This window comes from Gambusia affinis, linkage group LG02 (assembly GCF_019740435.1).
Source record: "Gambusia affinis linkage group LG02, SWU_Gaff_1.0, whole genome shotgun sequence".
NCBI lineage: Eukaryota > Metazoa > Chordata > Actinopteri > Cyprinodontiformes > Poeciliidae > Gambusia > Gambusia affinis.
The window spans coordinates 32,956,389-32,970,688 of record NC_057869.1 but is presented as its reverse complement, the minus strand read 5'-3'; the positions used below and the strand labels follow the sequence as shown (position 1 = coordinate 32,970,688).

The window sequence follows — 14,300 nt, the reverse complement described above, 5'->3', positions numbered from 1 at the left end:
TAAGAACCACCAGGACAAAAAAAAACACCCAGTGAGATTTTATGAGGACCTCGCAGCTGGTGTGCATAAAAAGCAGAAAGACTTTGATAGCATGAGACAACAACTTTGTGCCATGGGGATACAATAAGGCATGATTCCTTCTGCTCGACTGCTGGTGACACACAACGGTCAGTCTCACATCTTTAACCAACCAGCTGAAGCAGAGAACTTTGTAAGGACTCTGAAAACAGAAGGCAGAGCTGGATAAGACAATGATGACATCATTTTAACGCAACATAATAATAGCGATGGACAATTATGGTACCTGAAGTTAAGTAAAATGAATAAGGATAAAAAATGTCTTACTATATTTTATCATGCCATGCCAGAGGCTCACAACCAATAGCCTATTTTTAGTTACTTATTTCATATTTTTTTTGGACGCATTCAGTATTGAGTTTCTTATGTAGTGGGTTGGGATAAGAGGGAAAAATATTCAGACACAGTTGGTTGATCCTTACTTTTGTGTGCAACAGCCTCAAACTGTTAGATGGGTACCAGAGTATTGAAAGGGGGGGGAGGGTGGGCAACAGAGTTTGAAGTTTAAAGGGGTATATTGTACATTGTTCATTATTATCCTGGATGTAGTTTTTAACATCCAGGTGTTCTTGGTTTACTTGTCTTTAAATAATTTGAAAATACGAGGGAGCCCATTCAGTATCACACTGTATGTATTGTAGGTTAAGAATTAAAATGTCTTCTTGGAACTGCAGGGGATTACAAAACTGAAAAAAGAAAAACAGAAAACAAGTAGGGTGAAATCTATCCAACACTCACCTGTTGTCTGGTCAGGAGGCAAAGATTGGCAGGAGGTGGCAGGACAGTATATATTCAGTACCTTTTAGTTCCCAGGCAAGAGAGGTTATGATTTTGATTCATAAATCTATACCATTCCATTAGACAAAAGTTATTAAAGACAAGGCTCGGAGGTACATTATTCTACAGGGCACACTTATCACAGAAAAAATAAATGTGATAAGTATTTATGCCCCAAATGTTGACGACCCAAAGTTTTTTCAAAATCTCTTTCTTACAATTTCATCTCTGTCTATATTATAGCAGGAGATTTTAAGTGCACAATGAAGTTCAGGTATTGACAACTCTCAATCTACAAGTAGACAAACAATTCAACACTTTATGAAGGAACTTAATTTGATGGATATTTGAAGGGACATGAATCCCAAGAGCTTAAAATACTTGTGCTATTCAAATACACATAAATCACATTCACATACTGATTACTTTTTAATTTCTGCCATTTTGAGAACATAAAATAAAAGACTGTCAACGAAATAGCATCTTAATATCTGACCATGCACCAAATTCACATATCAGAGAATTTAAGGCTAAGGAGAGACCATCCTAAGTGGAGATTTAAACAAAAATTGCTGCTGGACCCAGAATTTATGTTTTTCATAGATAATCAAATTAACACCTATTTGGAAATCAACACAGATGAAACACCACCCTCTTTGAGGTGCTGTTTAGTATTAGCTTAGTATGGTGCTTAGTATTAGCTTCCCCTATATCAGGGGAAGCTAATACTAAGCTCCATGTAGTCAGATGGTAATGATGGTCTGTGGAATTAACAATGAACACTGTTACATCCCCAAGGCAGTCTAGGGGTATTGGAGGGGGGCTGTAACAATAGATAAACCAGGGGAAAATGAAGAGACAAAACCAGGAGGGTAAGGTTAAAGTTTTATTCTTTAAGAGTAATCTGAAGAAATCTCAAAGGCGAAAATGAGAACCTAAAAGAAAATTAAGGGGAGGGTAAGAACAAAAACGAGCAAACAACTAGCAAACAACAACTCCTCCATCACAGCACCACAAAGATGCAGCACACATGCTGCTCAATTGGCCAACAGGCCCTGAAAATCAGTTTGCCAGTTTGCCTTATACTCTGATAATCAAGAGTGAAACCAGCTGGGCCTGCATAACCTGTCAGAGTTAGGGGGATCCTACATGCAGCCACCACTGCATGTAGGATCAGAGATATTTTAGTAATAATTGTAATAAGTAAAGGAAAACAAATAAAACAGTTAGAAAATAGCTAATTTTTTTCAATAACTAGACATCTTTGATGAATACTATCAGGGAGAGTTGTTGCCAAAATTTGGAAACGATCAACATATGATTGCAAGAATCATATGTAACTACACAGGGCTGTTATTAAAAGTTTGCCCTTAGTAATTACTTCAAATTAACTTATTGGAGTACAACCCTGTTAAGGTTTATGTTTTATGTTAAATTATTCTGCATATGTACATCTGTATGGTAAACTTATTGCCAGTAAATTGGTTTTCGTAGAGATAAGAATAAATCATACATTTTCTATAATTTGCTTGTACTTGTGGGGTCTGCAATCGAAAGAAAAAAAAAAGTGGCTGGTGAAATATCTGAGCGGCCAGTAAAAACTTTTCCCTACCAGCCACTATGGCTGGTGGAGAAAATTTTTAGTTTCCACCCCTTATATAAACACTATTTAAGCTCAACACCAGAGTGGATAATTCCATGAAAAGAAGAGAGGGATCTCATGGCAACAGACAGAGGTTCAATGGCTAACACACAAAGGAGGGGAGAAAGAGGACAACCCTGTCTAGTCCCACAACCTAATGGAAAATATTCAGATTGGACAGAATCTCCTCAGGCCTGAAGAGATGTATAATGTAGCTTGATCCAGGACAAAATCCTTTCTCCTACTGAGTCCAGCAAAGACGTACTGTTGGGTGCTGGAGTTTAGTCTTGAGGGGAACTTTCCTTTCCACCAGGAGGAGCCATTAGGTCATGGACTGTTGGAGGATCAGTTCCGTGCACCTGTGCATAATCGGTGTCATCAACTCCAGCATAAGAGGAACAGGCAGCCAGTTCACCAGCGCTTCAGTGTTAACCTCTAATGGTACTCTGAACTAAGTCCTTAGTATTTCTCGCCTGCATTTTTGAGCTACCTGAATTATTCTGGTGTCTTCTTGCAGGTCCTCCTCTCATGGTACCGTGGAGAAAAATCCCTGAAGAAACCTGCATACAGATCCAAGAATCTCCATTGACGACCGGTGGAAAACCTTCTATTCTGGCTGAGATCTGCTCCAGGTTGTCTGTCTACCTGCCCACCCTCCAACGATTCTCCCATCAGAGACCGCAGGGAATTCTCCGTCCCTTGAACTCCGGACTGGACTCCTCCTTCCTCCTGTCAGCTCCCCAGGCTCTGGCTTCCCAACTTCAGATCCACCCCCTCTGGCAGATGCCTCTCACCAATCCTGTAAGGTCGCTCCCGAAGTAGTTTTGGCTTTAGTTCTGCCTACCACTTACCTTTCTTCTCCCCTGCTCTCAGCACAAGACGATCCTGTTCCCGTAGGACCAGTTATATCACAGATCAGACCAAATATTTGTTTAATCAGAGAAATAAACTTTATTTATCAGATTTTTTTCTCACTATCTCCTATTTTGTGTCTCTGCATGTGGGTCAGTGTAGCTTTAAGCATGACAGGTATAGTGAACCCTCGTTTTTCGCGGGGGTTGTATTCCGAAAAGAACCCATGATAAGCAAAATCCGTGAAGTAGTTACCTTTATTTTTTACAATTATTATAACGCATAGCTAAATACTCTACATTGAAACCAAAGAACAAAACTTGTTTTCAGGCCCAAGAATTTTTAAAAACAAATATAATCTACTCTGAGTAATTCTTTGCTGCCTTCTTGTTCTCATGTGTTCCTAGTGAGGCCGTGTGAAGATCTCGTTCTGGTCTTCTGGTTTATCCTCCCTCGTGACACCATGGTGAATACCCAATGGTTGCCCAAGTCCCACCTTCATCTCCTCAGTTGGATCTCAAGCCAAACCCGGACCAGCCAGTTAGCGCCAGAACCTACCTCCATCTCCACTTCAACACACTTGAGTCAAATAATGAGGTCATTAGCAGGACTCTGGAGAACTTGCACTTGGGAGGTGATTCCCAAGTGATTGTTGATTCTATGTTGTGTTGTGTTTCTGTGTTTGATTTGATGTAAAGCACTTTGAAATGCCTTGCTGCTGAAATGTGCTATACAAATAAAATTTGATTGATTAATTCAGGTGTTAAACCGCCCATTCTCCTCTCCCCTGGGGGCGGGTTTTTTTCTTTGTGGGAAAGAAAGATGGGTCGCTCAGACCATGTATTGACTATCGCAAATCAAATAACTGTCACAAACAAATTTCCTCTGCCCCTTCTGTCATCCGCATTTGAACCGGTTCATGATGCGATAATTTTCACTAGGCTGGATCTTAGAAATGCAAACCACCTTCTTTGCATTTGTCAGGGTGACAAGTGGAAACCAGCTTTCAAGGCATTTTGAATATTTAGTTATGCCCTTTGGTTTATCTAACGCCCCAGCATTCTTTCAGGCACTAGTCAACGATGTTCTAAGAGATTTTCTGAACGTTTTTGTATTCGTCTATCTAGACAATATTCTGATTTACTCCAAGTTCTTGGCCGAACATAGGCGTCACATTCGTCTGGTGCTGCAACGTCTCCTCGAGAATAAACTTTATGTCAAGACTGAAAAGTGTGAATTCCACAAAGCATCTGTCTCCTTCCTAGGATTTATCCTAGAGGGCGGACAAGTAAGGCTGATGAAGGAGAAGATCAGGGCTGTGGTAGAGTGGCCTTTCCCCAAGTTAAGAAAGCATCTTCAATGATTCTCGGGTTTGCTAACTTCTATTGTCACTTCACCCGCAACTACAGCCAAACGGCCCCTACCATTAACCGCCTTAACTTCCTTAACACCTAACTGTTTTCTGCTGAACCCCAGAGGCAGATGCAGCCTTCCAAAGATTAAAATTTCTATTTTCCAATGCACCAGTACTGATTCAGTCAGACCCCACCAAACAATGTTTATTATATGTGGTTATGTTTATTCAATTAAAAATGTTAACTACGAGAAAACATAACTCACCTCCAAATCATAGTGCAGCAAATAGAGCGGCTGCCCCCGCTGTCTTTTTAATGACTTCTTTTTGTTACGTCTTTTATCGCTTAAAATGAGTCCACAAACTATCACTACTGCTTCTACATTGTCATGTTTGATTATTCTAAATTCACATATGGTATGTTGGGGGTTTTACTGGATTTTCTTGTGAGTGGAATCGGTTTGTGTGTGGTGTGCTGCCGTGTGGCTGGACACACGAACCGATCGAACCTGTTGGACTTTTATTGGCTCTGTGGTCACAGAAGTTTGGAAAATCAGCTGACAATCCTTAAATCGTGCCATGTGAACCAGACCTAAAACTCACAAGCTCTACTCCTCTCAACGACCACTGCCCTAATGCTCTCTGACTCTGATTGCTATGGTAACGTTTACTATCCCTTCAAAATAAGATACAGATGCGCCACAAAAACGAACATTTTAACTCACGATAACGACTAATGGGAGCCCTGAGCTTGTTTCTCTGCAACGACAGAGAGTGATGAGAAACGATGACACCAGAAGTATTGCTTATGCACATGGCGAAGCAGTTTGAAGGCTTCATTGTCTCCTTAAGGAGCCGGTCATCATATCAGGCAGAGCGGGCTTGGAATGTGGGAATCACCTACCAGTCTGGGATAAATCCATTCCCGTCTCTTCTCTGGGTCTTTTTCCCTTTGCAAAGACACTTTCCAAAGACATCTGATCTGTTTCTTACTCATTTTGCTGCTTGGGGCAACCCAACAATTCATCCTTATTTTTTTCTTATTTATTTATTTTTATCAGATTTATTTTGGTCTTTATTTCTGTTACCTCTTCATATTGATTTTGTTTAAATACAAGGGTTTCTTTCATGATTACTTTGGGGAGGGACAATTCTAGACTCTTCCGAGTTTGGGGGGCCGAAGGGGTCCTTCGACCCCCCAGGATTTCCCCCAATGTGTACAAGGAACGTAGTATCATATGCTTTTCTGAAACATGGCTGCATGAGCACTAGCACCCTGCTTGGACACCACCTGGGGATTGACCACCCTCAGTTGGTGAGGGTTTCTAATGACTTAAGACCTGAAACACCCAATGACCCAATGACAAAATGACAAAGCAAACAAAAAAGATGGATGTATAAGCCATACTAAAATGATGACAAATGATAAATAAATCTAAGTTTCAGTTTCTAAGAGCTAAGCAATATTGAACTTATTAAAAAATTTTCAGTTGTCCTCATATAGACCACAGCGAGGTCTGGTTTTATATGTCACATTTTCCATACACATGTCACGCTTAGATTTCAACCAGGACTTCTCCTTAGTTAGGGTGTTCGGATGACATGACTATATATGAGAGAAACTAGTCTCCTCACACTGTGAGCTAGTTAACCTTGCAATGATTCTTTGAATCTGGATTTTCACAAAGTAAAAATTTTTGGTCATGACACTATATGAACAGTTAGTGTGATGTGTGGCTTTCCTTGCAAATCTACTCTGACAGATTCTCAATCTCTCGCCTTTGTGGAAAAGCATAATCTTTTCTAACTATCGTGCTGAATTTCTAAGGGATGGGGACTGAAGGAAAAATCACAAAAGAAAGATCCTAGTTAATCCTAGTTGTTTCTTATTATTGAATCTCATTGTGATCAGCAATATAAAAAGTCCCTCCACATATGCTGCAGGTAACTTACTGCTGTCCCTTTAGACTGGGAACTATTATGCAATGTTCTTCTTAGTCACACAATTAGATATTTAACATCGCACAAAAGTATGAAAAACTGAAGCCAAATTTATTTCATGATGCTTTCCATAATTGCTTTCTTTACTTAGTATCAAATACAAATGCATGAAAATGCAATATGGAGAGTCAACATTTACCTGGATGTCCAATGGACCGCTACATAGTTGATCTGGATAAGCTTTGCGCAGGTCAAACAGTATTTCCCAGTCTCCAGATCCCCTTTCATCGTCCCTGTCAAACCAGTCACTCCATTCTGCCTCTGTAGAACACACACATATTAAAATTTAGTGGCTGACGTGGTATATGGTAATCTGGACTAAAACTTTCACTTTTTGTGGTCTATGTATGTTGTCAGAAAGAATATGAATCAAAGTAAGAGAAATACCTGGTCATTCCTGATGGAACACAACTAGTGGTCGCCCCTTTAAATAGTTTATTTTTGGTCTGTTACAGCCTCGTTTTTGTAAGTTGGTCAGGATAAAAACACCAGCCAACTGCACAAATATAAATACAAACATCCTAAAGGATGGCTAGGTATACCTTGGTTTTACTTGTTGCCAATGTAGGACTGAAGGCTGTAAGGTGGGGGCAGGACTTAAAAAAGCAAAGCTCGAAGTGTTGGTGCAAAGGCGTTTGCAAGTAGTAAACCAAGAAGAGACAACAGAAATAAACAAATGTGTTTTCTGTGAAAGATTAAATCACAACATTCAAACATGTTGAAAGTTTATGGAGAAAGTCATAACTAAAAGAGTGATGTTTGTGAAATCAAAAGGACTGCATTTTGGATGTCTCAGTTTTGGACACTAATCCAAGAGATGTGAAACACCTGTAAGGGAAAACACCCAACAAGTTTACATTGAAGAATGAGACAAAGAGTTTTAAAAATTAAGGACAGTGATAAAGAACACCCCAATGGTGATTAAAAACATTGGACTTGACGTTCCGTCGCCCAGATGCATGTCACCGGGGCACCACTCTGGTGGCCGGGCTTTACCCGAAGAGGAAACATGGGCCCACCACCTCTGAGAGGGGCCAAACGGGTCACGTGCAATGGGTGGCGGCCGAGGGAGGGGACCCTGGCGGACCGACTCTCGGTTGCAGAAGCTAGCTATTGGGACGTGGAATGCCACCTCTCTGGTGGGGAAGGAGCCGGAGCTAGTTCCGAGAGGTTCCGGCTAGAAATAGTCGGTCTCACCTCGACGCATGGTTCTGGTTCTGGAACCAGTCTCCTTGAGAGGGGCTGGACATACTTCCACTCTGGAGTTGCCCAAGGTGAGAGGCATCGGGCAGGAGTGGACATACTTGTTGCTCCCCATCTCAGCGCCTGTACGTTGGGGTTTACCCCGGTGAACGAGAGGGTAGCCTCCCTCCGCCTACAGGTGGGGGGACGGGTCCTGACTGTCATTTGTGCTTACGGGCCGATCTGCAGCTCAGATTACCCACCCTTCTTGGAGTCCTTAGAGGGGGTACTGGAGAGTGCTCCTCCTGGGGACTCCCTTGTTCTGCTGGGGGACCTCAACGCTCACATGGGTAATGACAGTGAGACCTGGAGGGATGTGGTTGGGAGGAACGGCCCCAACGAACTGAACTCGAGTGGTGTTCTGTTGTTGGACTTCTGTGGTCGTCACAGATTGTCCATAACGAGCATCATGTTCAAGCATAAGGGTGTCTATATGTGCACTTGGCACCAGGACACCCTAGGCCGCAGATTGACCTTTCCATCGTTTCATCAGATCTGCGGCCGTATGTCTTGGACACTCAGGTGAAGAGAGGTGCGGAGCTGTCCACTGACCACTACCTGGTGGTGAGTTGGCTCCGGTGGTGGGGGAGGATGCCGGTCAGACCTGGCAGGCCCAAACGTGTTGTGAGGGTCTGCTGGGAACGTCTGGTGGAATCCCCTGTCGGTGCCTGTCGTGGCGGCAACCCTTGAAACCGAGGACACCTTCCGTGGGTGTCAGGCTGAAGAAGGAGTCCTATCGGGCCTTTTTGTCCTGTGGGACGTCAGAAGCAGCTGATGGGTATCGGCGGGAAAAGCGGCATGGGGCTCGGGTGGTTGCTGAGGCAAAAACTTGGCCGTGGGAGGAGTTTGTAGAGGCCATGGAGAAAGACTTCCATACGTCTTTGAGGCGATTCTGGTCCACCATCCGGCGTCTCAGGAGGGGGAAGAAGTACAGCACCAACACTGTCTATAGTGGGAATGGTGTGTTGCTGACCTCGACTCGGGACGTTGTGGGCAGGTGGGCAGAATACTTCGAAGACCTCCTCAATCCCACCAAAATGCCTTCCTTGTGTTGCCCAGGGAAACATTGGCTGGCGCACTAAGAGCACCATTGAAGCTGAAGAAGCTAATCGTAAGAAATTTAGCTTTATTCCTCTGGAGTCAATGCGGCTAATGAGGTAAGGTTTTGTTTATTTGTATCTTTTATTTATGTAAATATTCCATTTATTGTGAACTGATTTATGTTTGTGTCACCTTTTTTAGTAGTTCTGACGGCACATTTTGGGGACTTGATAAGACGCGTCCACAATAAATGGCTGTTGATAACAAGAACTGTGTTAAGCCTTTATTAAACTGAAGAGGAGTAATGCAATTTATTGAAAACACAACAGAAAGTTACTGTAACATAATTCATGCCATTGTTAATCTGAGTCTGTATTCATTTTAAGGACAAGATAATTAGTGTTTTATGTATTTATTTAGTAAGCAAGCGTCAGTTAGCTGAAGGAGAGAAATTACCTTGTGTCCACTGGCTGTTGCTGGTGATGGTAAAGTACTCTCCAGAACTTGACTGGAATTGAAAAGAGCTCTGTGCCTTTGATGATTCTTTAGTTCCTAGAAAAAGAGAAACAATTGTTTGGTATGGTACAGTAGTTTTTTTTTTTTTTTTGTAGAAACAGTACCAAAAAGTTTACATGTACACTTTTGCTTGTTGATTAATGAAACAAATGTTGCTGGGCTCAGGCACAGATGACATCCGGAGTTATCTTCATGAATAAAAAGTTTTATTTACCTTAATACAAAAACGCAGCTTGTCACACTCAGTGCCTAATGCGCCTCAGCAGAACAAAAACAGTGCACTGCCTCACAAAAAGGTACATTCGAGGAACACACGTAAAAAATCACATTCAATGACATAGTACCACAAACTATCAAGGTGGTACGACAATAACAAAACCTTGAATCCTTGAACAATATCAACAATTTGTGCATCAGGTAATACACTTAGCATACTACAGGTAAATGTTATTTAATTTGGTTAAGAATAATTATTGTATAATCAATAAATGACTTTCAATCGATATTCTTAGTTACCATAGAATATGGCAACTTTATCAGCTCAACCTCTGAGCTGATAAAGAATACCGCCTTAATCAGCTCAGAGGTTCAAACCGATGAAAAATTTGAATGGATGCTCTCTACTAAAATATTCTTCGCCATTTTCCACATTCTATTAGCGAACAGTTGAGACGAGGTTGTTTTTGGTTTCACCACTATTTACCTGCTACTTTACCTGCCATTGAAATTATTCTGAAAAGTTTGTCTGTTAATCTGCAGCTCATGTGACCAAACCAGACGAGGAAATGAACAGTTAAAACACTCAACATTGTCTTGTATACAACCTCTAGTTGGGATCACTGGGTCTTCTTAAAAGATAGTCTCTGGGAACAGTTCTTCAAAATATAGACAGTGTTTTCAGCAAATTTGAGCTGACTGTCCAGGAATGACCCGAGGTATTTAAAATTAGCCACAGTTTCAACAGGTTGGCCATCGAGTAAAACTGAAACCACTTTCAGGTCTTGTTTATCTCATTTAATGAGCTCTACTTCCTTAAGAAAATGAAAAGGTTTGTTCTTTTGTGAGGGAATTTATCTTTTATGGTTCTAGTAATGCCAGTAGTGTGCAGTGTGTGATATATCTATATCAATCAAACTCAATCAAATTTTATTTGTACAGCACATTTCAGCAGCAAGGCATTTCAAAGTGCTTTACATTAAATCAAACACAAAAACACAAAAACACAATGCAACATAGAATCAACAATTAAAACACAACATCAAGTCAGATTCCGTCAATAAATTTGTAATTGATCACGTTTCAAAACCAACTCTAAACAAGTGGGTTTTTATTTGAGATTTAAAGGAAGTCAGTGTTTCAGCTGTTTTACAGTTTTCTGGAAGTTTGTTCCAGATTTTTGGTGCATAGATGCTGAATGCTGCTTCTCCTCATTTGAAAACTTTTCTGTACCTTTTCTATGAACATCAAACTACAAAGATACAGTGAAATCTGACTACATTCAGTTATTTAGACCAAGAAGCATCAAACCCAATGTCTTTTTTCATGGTTTTACTATTTTTTTGTTTAAACTTAAATTATTAAACTGAACCCCATTTATCCTCAGACAAAAACCTAACGCGCACACAAATGAAAGAAATTAAATTAAAAGGATGTGAAAACCTGGCTCCAGTGTAAATAGTACTTTTCCTCAGTTTTTGTCTCATAAAGATGTAACTTTATGAGACAAAATGCCTTGTCTCATAAAGGCTGAAAAGGCGCATTTTATGCGCCGAAGCGCATAAAATGGATCTATGGGGTAAAAAAAGTATTCTTATCCATTCCATTTTGGATATTTGTTCTATTTTTATTTTTATTTTAATGCTTACCTGGTCAATTGAAGTGGCAATGTACATTCTCTTGATTACTGACAAATGTGTTAGAAACACATGGACTGAGCTGGTTACGTCAGGTCAATCTAAATCTTTGTTACTCATTAAACGACTTGTAATTTTAAGACATTGTTATAAAATTGCATCTTTATTCTGCTGTTATTACTGCATTCTCTTGATTAAAAATTCTTGTAGCATGGCCATAATGCTCCCTCATACAACTCACAGAAGAGATTATTGAAATAAAGGCACTTTTTGAAAGTATTTTCTGTAATTTTATTATAGAAATTGAGGAATCGATTAAAATCAAATCTGGTATAAAAAAAACATTTTGAAAGTCATATCATCCATATTTCCATCATTCAGTATTTTGAATTATATGACTAACTGCATATTACTTAATATTCACACTTAAAGAAGTGTGAAGCAAAGGCTGGTACTACTTAAAAGTGTTACATTTTAATATCTCACTTGAATTCCTGATCTACATGCAAATACTTCATATAATGTAAACACCCAGAAAAGGGGAAAAAAGGTTTGTGAAATGCAGAGTATTACAAAAAAAGATTACAATTTATTGTAAGTACACGCAGTATAAGAAAGTGAACAGTGAATATATAATATGCTACAGAAGTTACTCAGATGTCAAACTTGTTTGCCTTTACTAGGGATGAAAACACGTCACTCTGGAGGAGAGGGGAAGACCGGCTCCGCTCAGTCCAGGATCACTGCAGTGTCAGGGTAGCCAATAAAGTCTGCAGGTAGATTTTTGAGTATCTGGTCCTCCAGTTTCCAGATCCCAATTTAACTGAGTAATGTAAATAAAAAGTTGGACCGTGCTGTGGTGATCCGGCTGACTGTGGACTGATGGACACCATATAGTTCAGCAGGTCCAGATGTTTGGATCCGAGGGAAAAGTAATTGGTAGAGCGGTTCAATTACGGCTCAGAAACACATCACGAGGTGTTACGATGTAAACCTGAAAAAATAAAAACAACAGCAAAAAAGACTAAGTGTTCATATTTAGGCACATAACATACTCAAAAACTAATAAACCCTGAGCTGGTTTTGGGAGTTTTGCCTGAAAATAAATTGACAATATCTAGAAAATTAAATGTTCAAGTGAAACACTTCTGGTATCCCAAAACTGCAAAAAATATTTCAGAGATGTAACAACACTGATGTTACTGAGTAATAGTAAACTGAAATATTTACTAGTTAGAAAATGCATGTTAAAATCAGAATATTCTTTGGAAATTATGTAGATGAAATTAATTTAAACTACTAGCAAACGCAGTACAGGGTTTGCCTTTTATCTGTACCAACATTAATATAAAAAAATGATGCATGGAAGAAGTATTAGTATAGAAAAGTGAAGGCAAATATAAATTTACCATTTTAATAAAAAGCAGCAGCGTGATATAGTTGCCTCATTTTCTAATCAAAATCTCAGAGAAAAAAAGCTACAAAAGAGAAATTATGTCTGTAGCACAAGAATCGATTAGCGCAGCCAAGTGGAAACATTCACTCTAACGTGGGTTATAATTATGAAACAGCAAAGGTTGTCGTCATATTTTTGGGATTTGGGAAATAAGGGATTCTTTACTATTTGTACTTGTTCTGTGGATTTTTCATATGGATCAGTGACACTTATACGGCTGTAAAGCAAAGGTTTCAGACTTTAATTTGACTGGCTAACTGTGAGGCTTGGATTGTGTTGCTCGGTGTTGGTGGAACAGAAAAATGTAATCTTTTTCTGGCTGAAGCATTGCTGCTTTCAGCTGTTCTTAAATTACCTGCTCGGTATCGGAGGGACACTCCGACTGCATGTGAAGAGTATTTTATATAATTGTCATATACACAAAAACTAAGGAATTGCCTAAAAATCATTTCATACTCCATATAACACAAACATATACCGGTACATCACCACACACACATTGACTTACCTTGTGCCGAATCGCTGCCTCTGTTCTCAGCCTGTTCTGTGGCAGTGGTTTTCCTCCCGCATTATTTTCTTCCAACAAATTATTCCAGTGAACGAAGCAGATACAGCTCCCTTTTAACCTCTGTCTTCCCATTTCTGATGATGGATCTTTAATATCCTCAATTCTGAAATACCAGGCAGCTACAAAGCGTGTGTTAGCTTTATTGGCTAAGTTTTGCTACAGTTCGCAGTCGCCTTGATATCAGCAGGAAAATGAAAAAACTAAGCACTGGATTGGACTGGCTAATTACTGAACACAACGGCACACAACAAAACTCAGTTGTTATACCAGTAGCTCGCAGATATTTTAACTTTTGCACTTTGTTCATGGTACAGCTTTTGCAGCAAGGGCTAAAAACAATAGGAGCAAGCGATACCTGGAAACGGTCTATGTGGCAAAAATTTAAACGGAAGTACAGTACAGACCAAAAGTTTGGACACACCTTCAATAAAAAGGTGTGTCCAAACTTTTGGTCTGTACTGTACGTCACCACTACTCGTGCCATATAGTCCATTGAATCATTTCACACATCAAAAGTAATAAAAAGCATATCAATATTTTGGGTCTGCATTATTCTTAATAATTATGACTGATTTATTGAATATTCAAACCTATAGTCCATACTGTGGTTCAGTTGTTGAGTTTGCTAACATGCAACCTTTTATGTGGTTATTTGAACCCTTACAAAAAAATCCCATGAAAATCACATGTGATTTTACCACGAAACGTTCCAAAATCACACGTATTCATGTGCTTTCACATGTGATTCACATCATTCACATGTAAAATTTGTGTGAACCACATGTGATTTTCATGGGATTTTTTTGTAAGGGAAGTTCTTAGTTGTGATTTGTTAGCTTTTCATATTTTGGTTAGATCAGCCTGTTTCAGTCCTTTCTTAGTTACTCTAGTTATATTATGTTCCTTTTTATTGGTTTAAA

General features: G+C 39.7%; 1 protein-coding gene across 2 annotated transcripts in view; it reads right to left on the bottom strand.

Moving 5' to 3' along the window:
* Positions 1-14,300, bottom strand: part of LOC122821204 (cell migration inducing hyaluronidase 1) — a 153,887-nt gene that overhangs the window by 84,071 nt on the left and 55,516 nt on the right. For both annotated transcript variants that reach the window (XM_044098968.1, XM_044098969.1), the window contains exons 8-9: positions 9,444-9,539; positions 6,844-6,965 (exon numbers count right to left, since the gene is read on the bottom strand). In XM_044098968.1, coding sequence (XP_043954903.1) covers positions 6,844-6,965; positions 9,444-9,539 — 218 coding nt within the window. The remainder of the gene's footprint in view (positions 1-6,843; positions 6,966-9,443; positions 9,540-14,300) is intronic.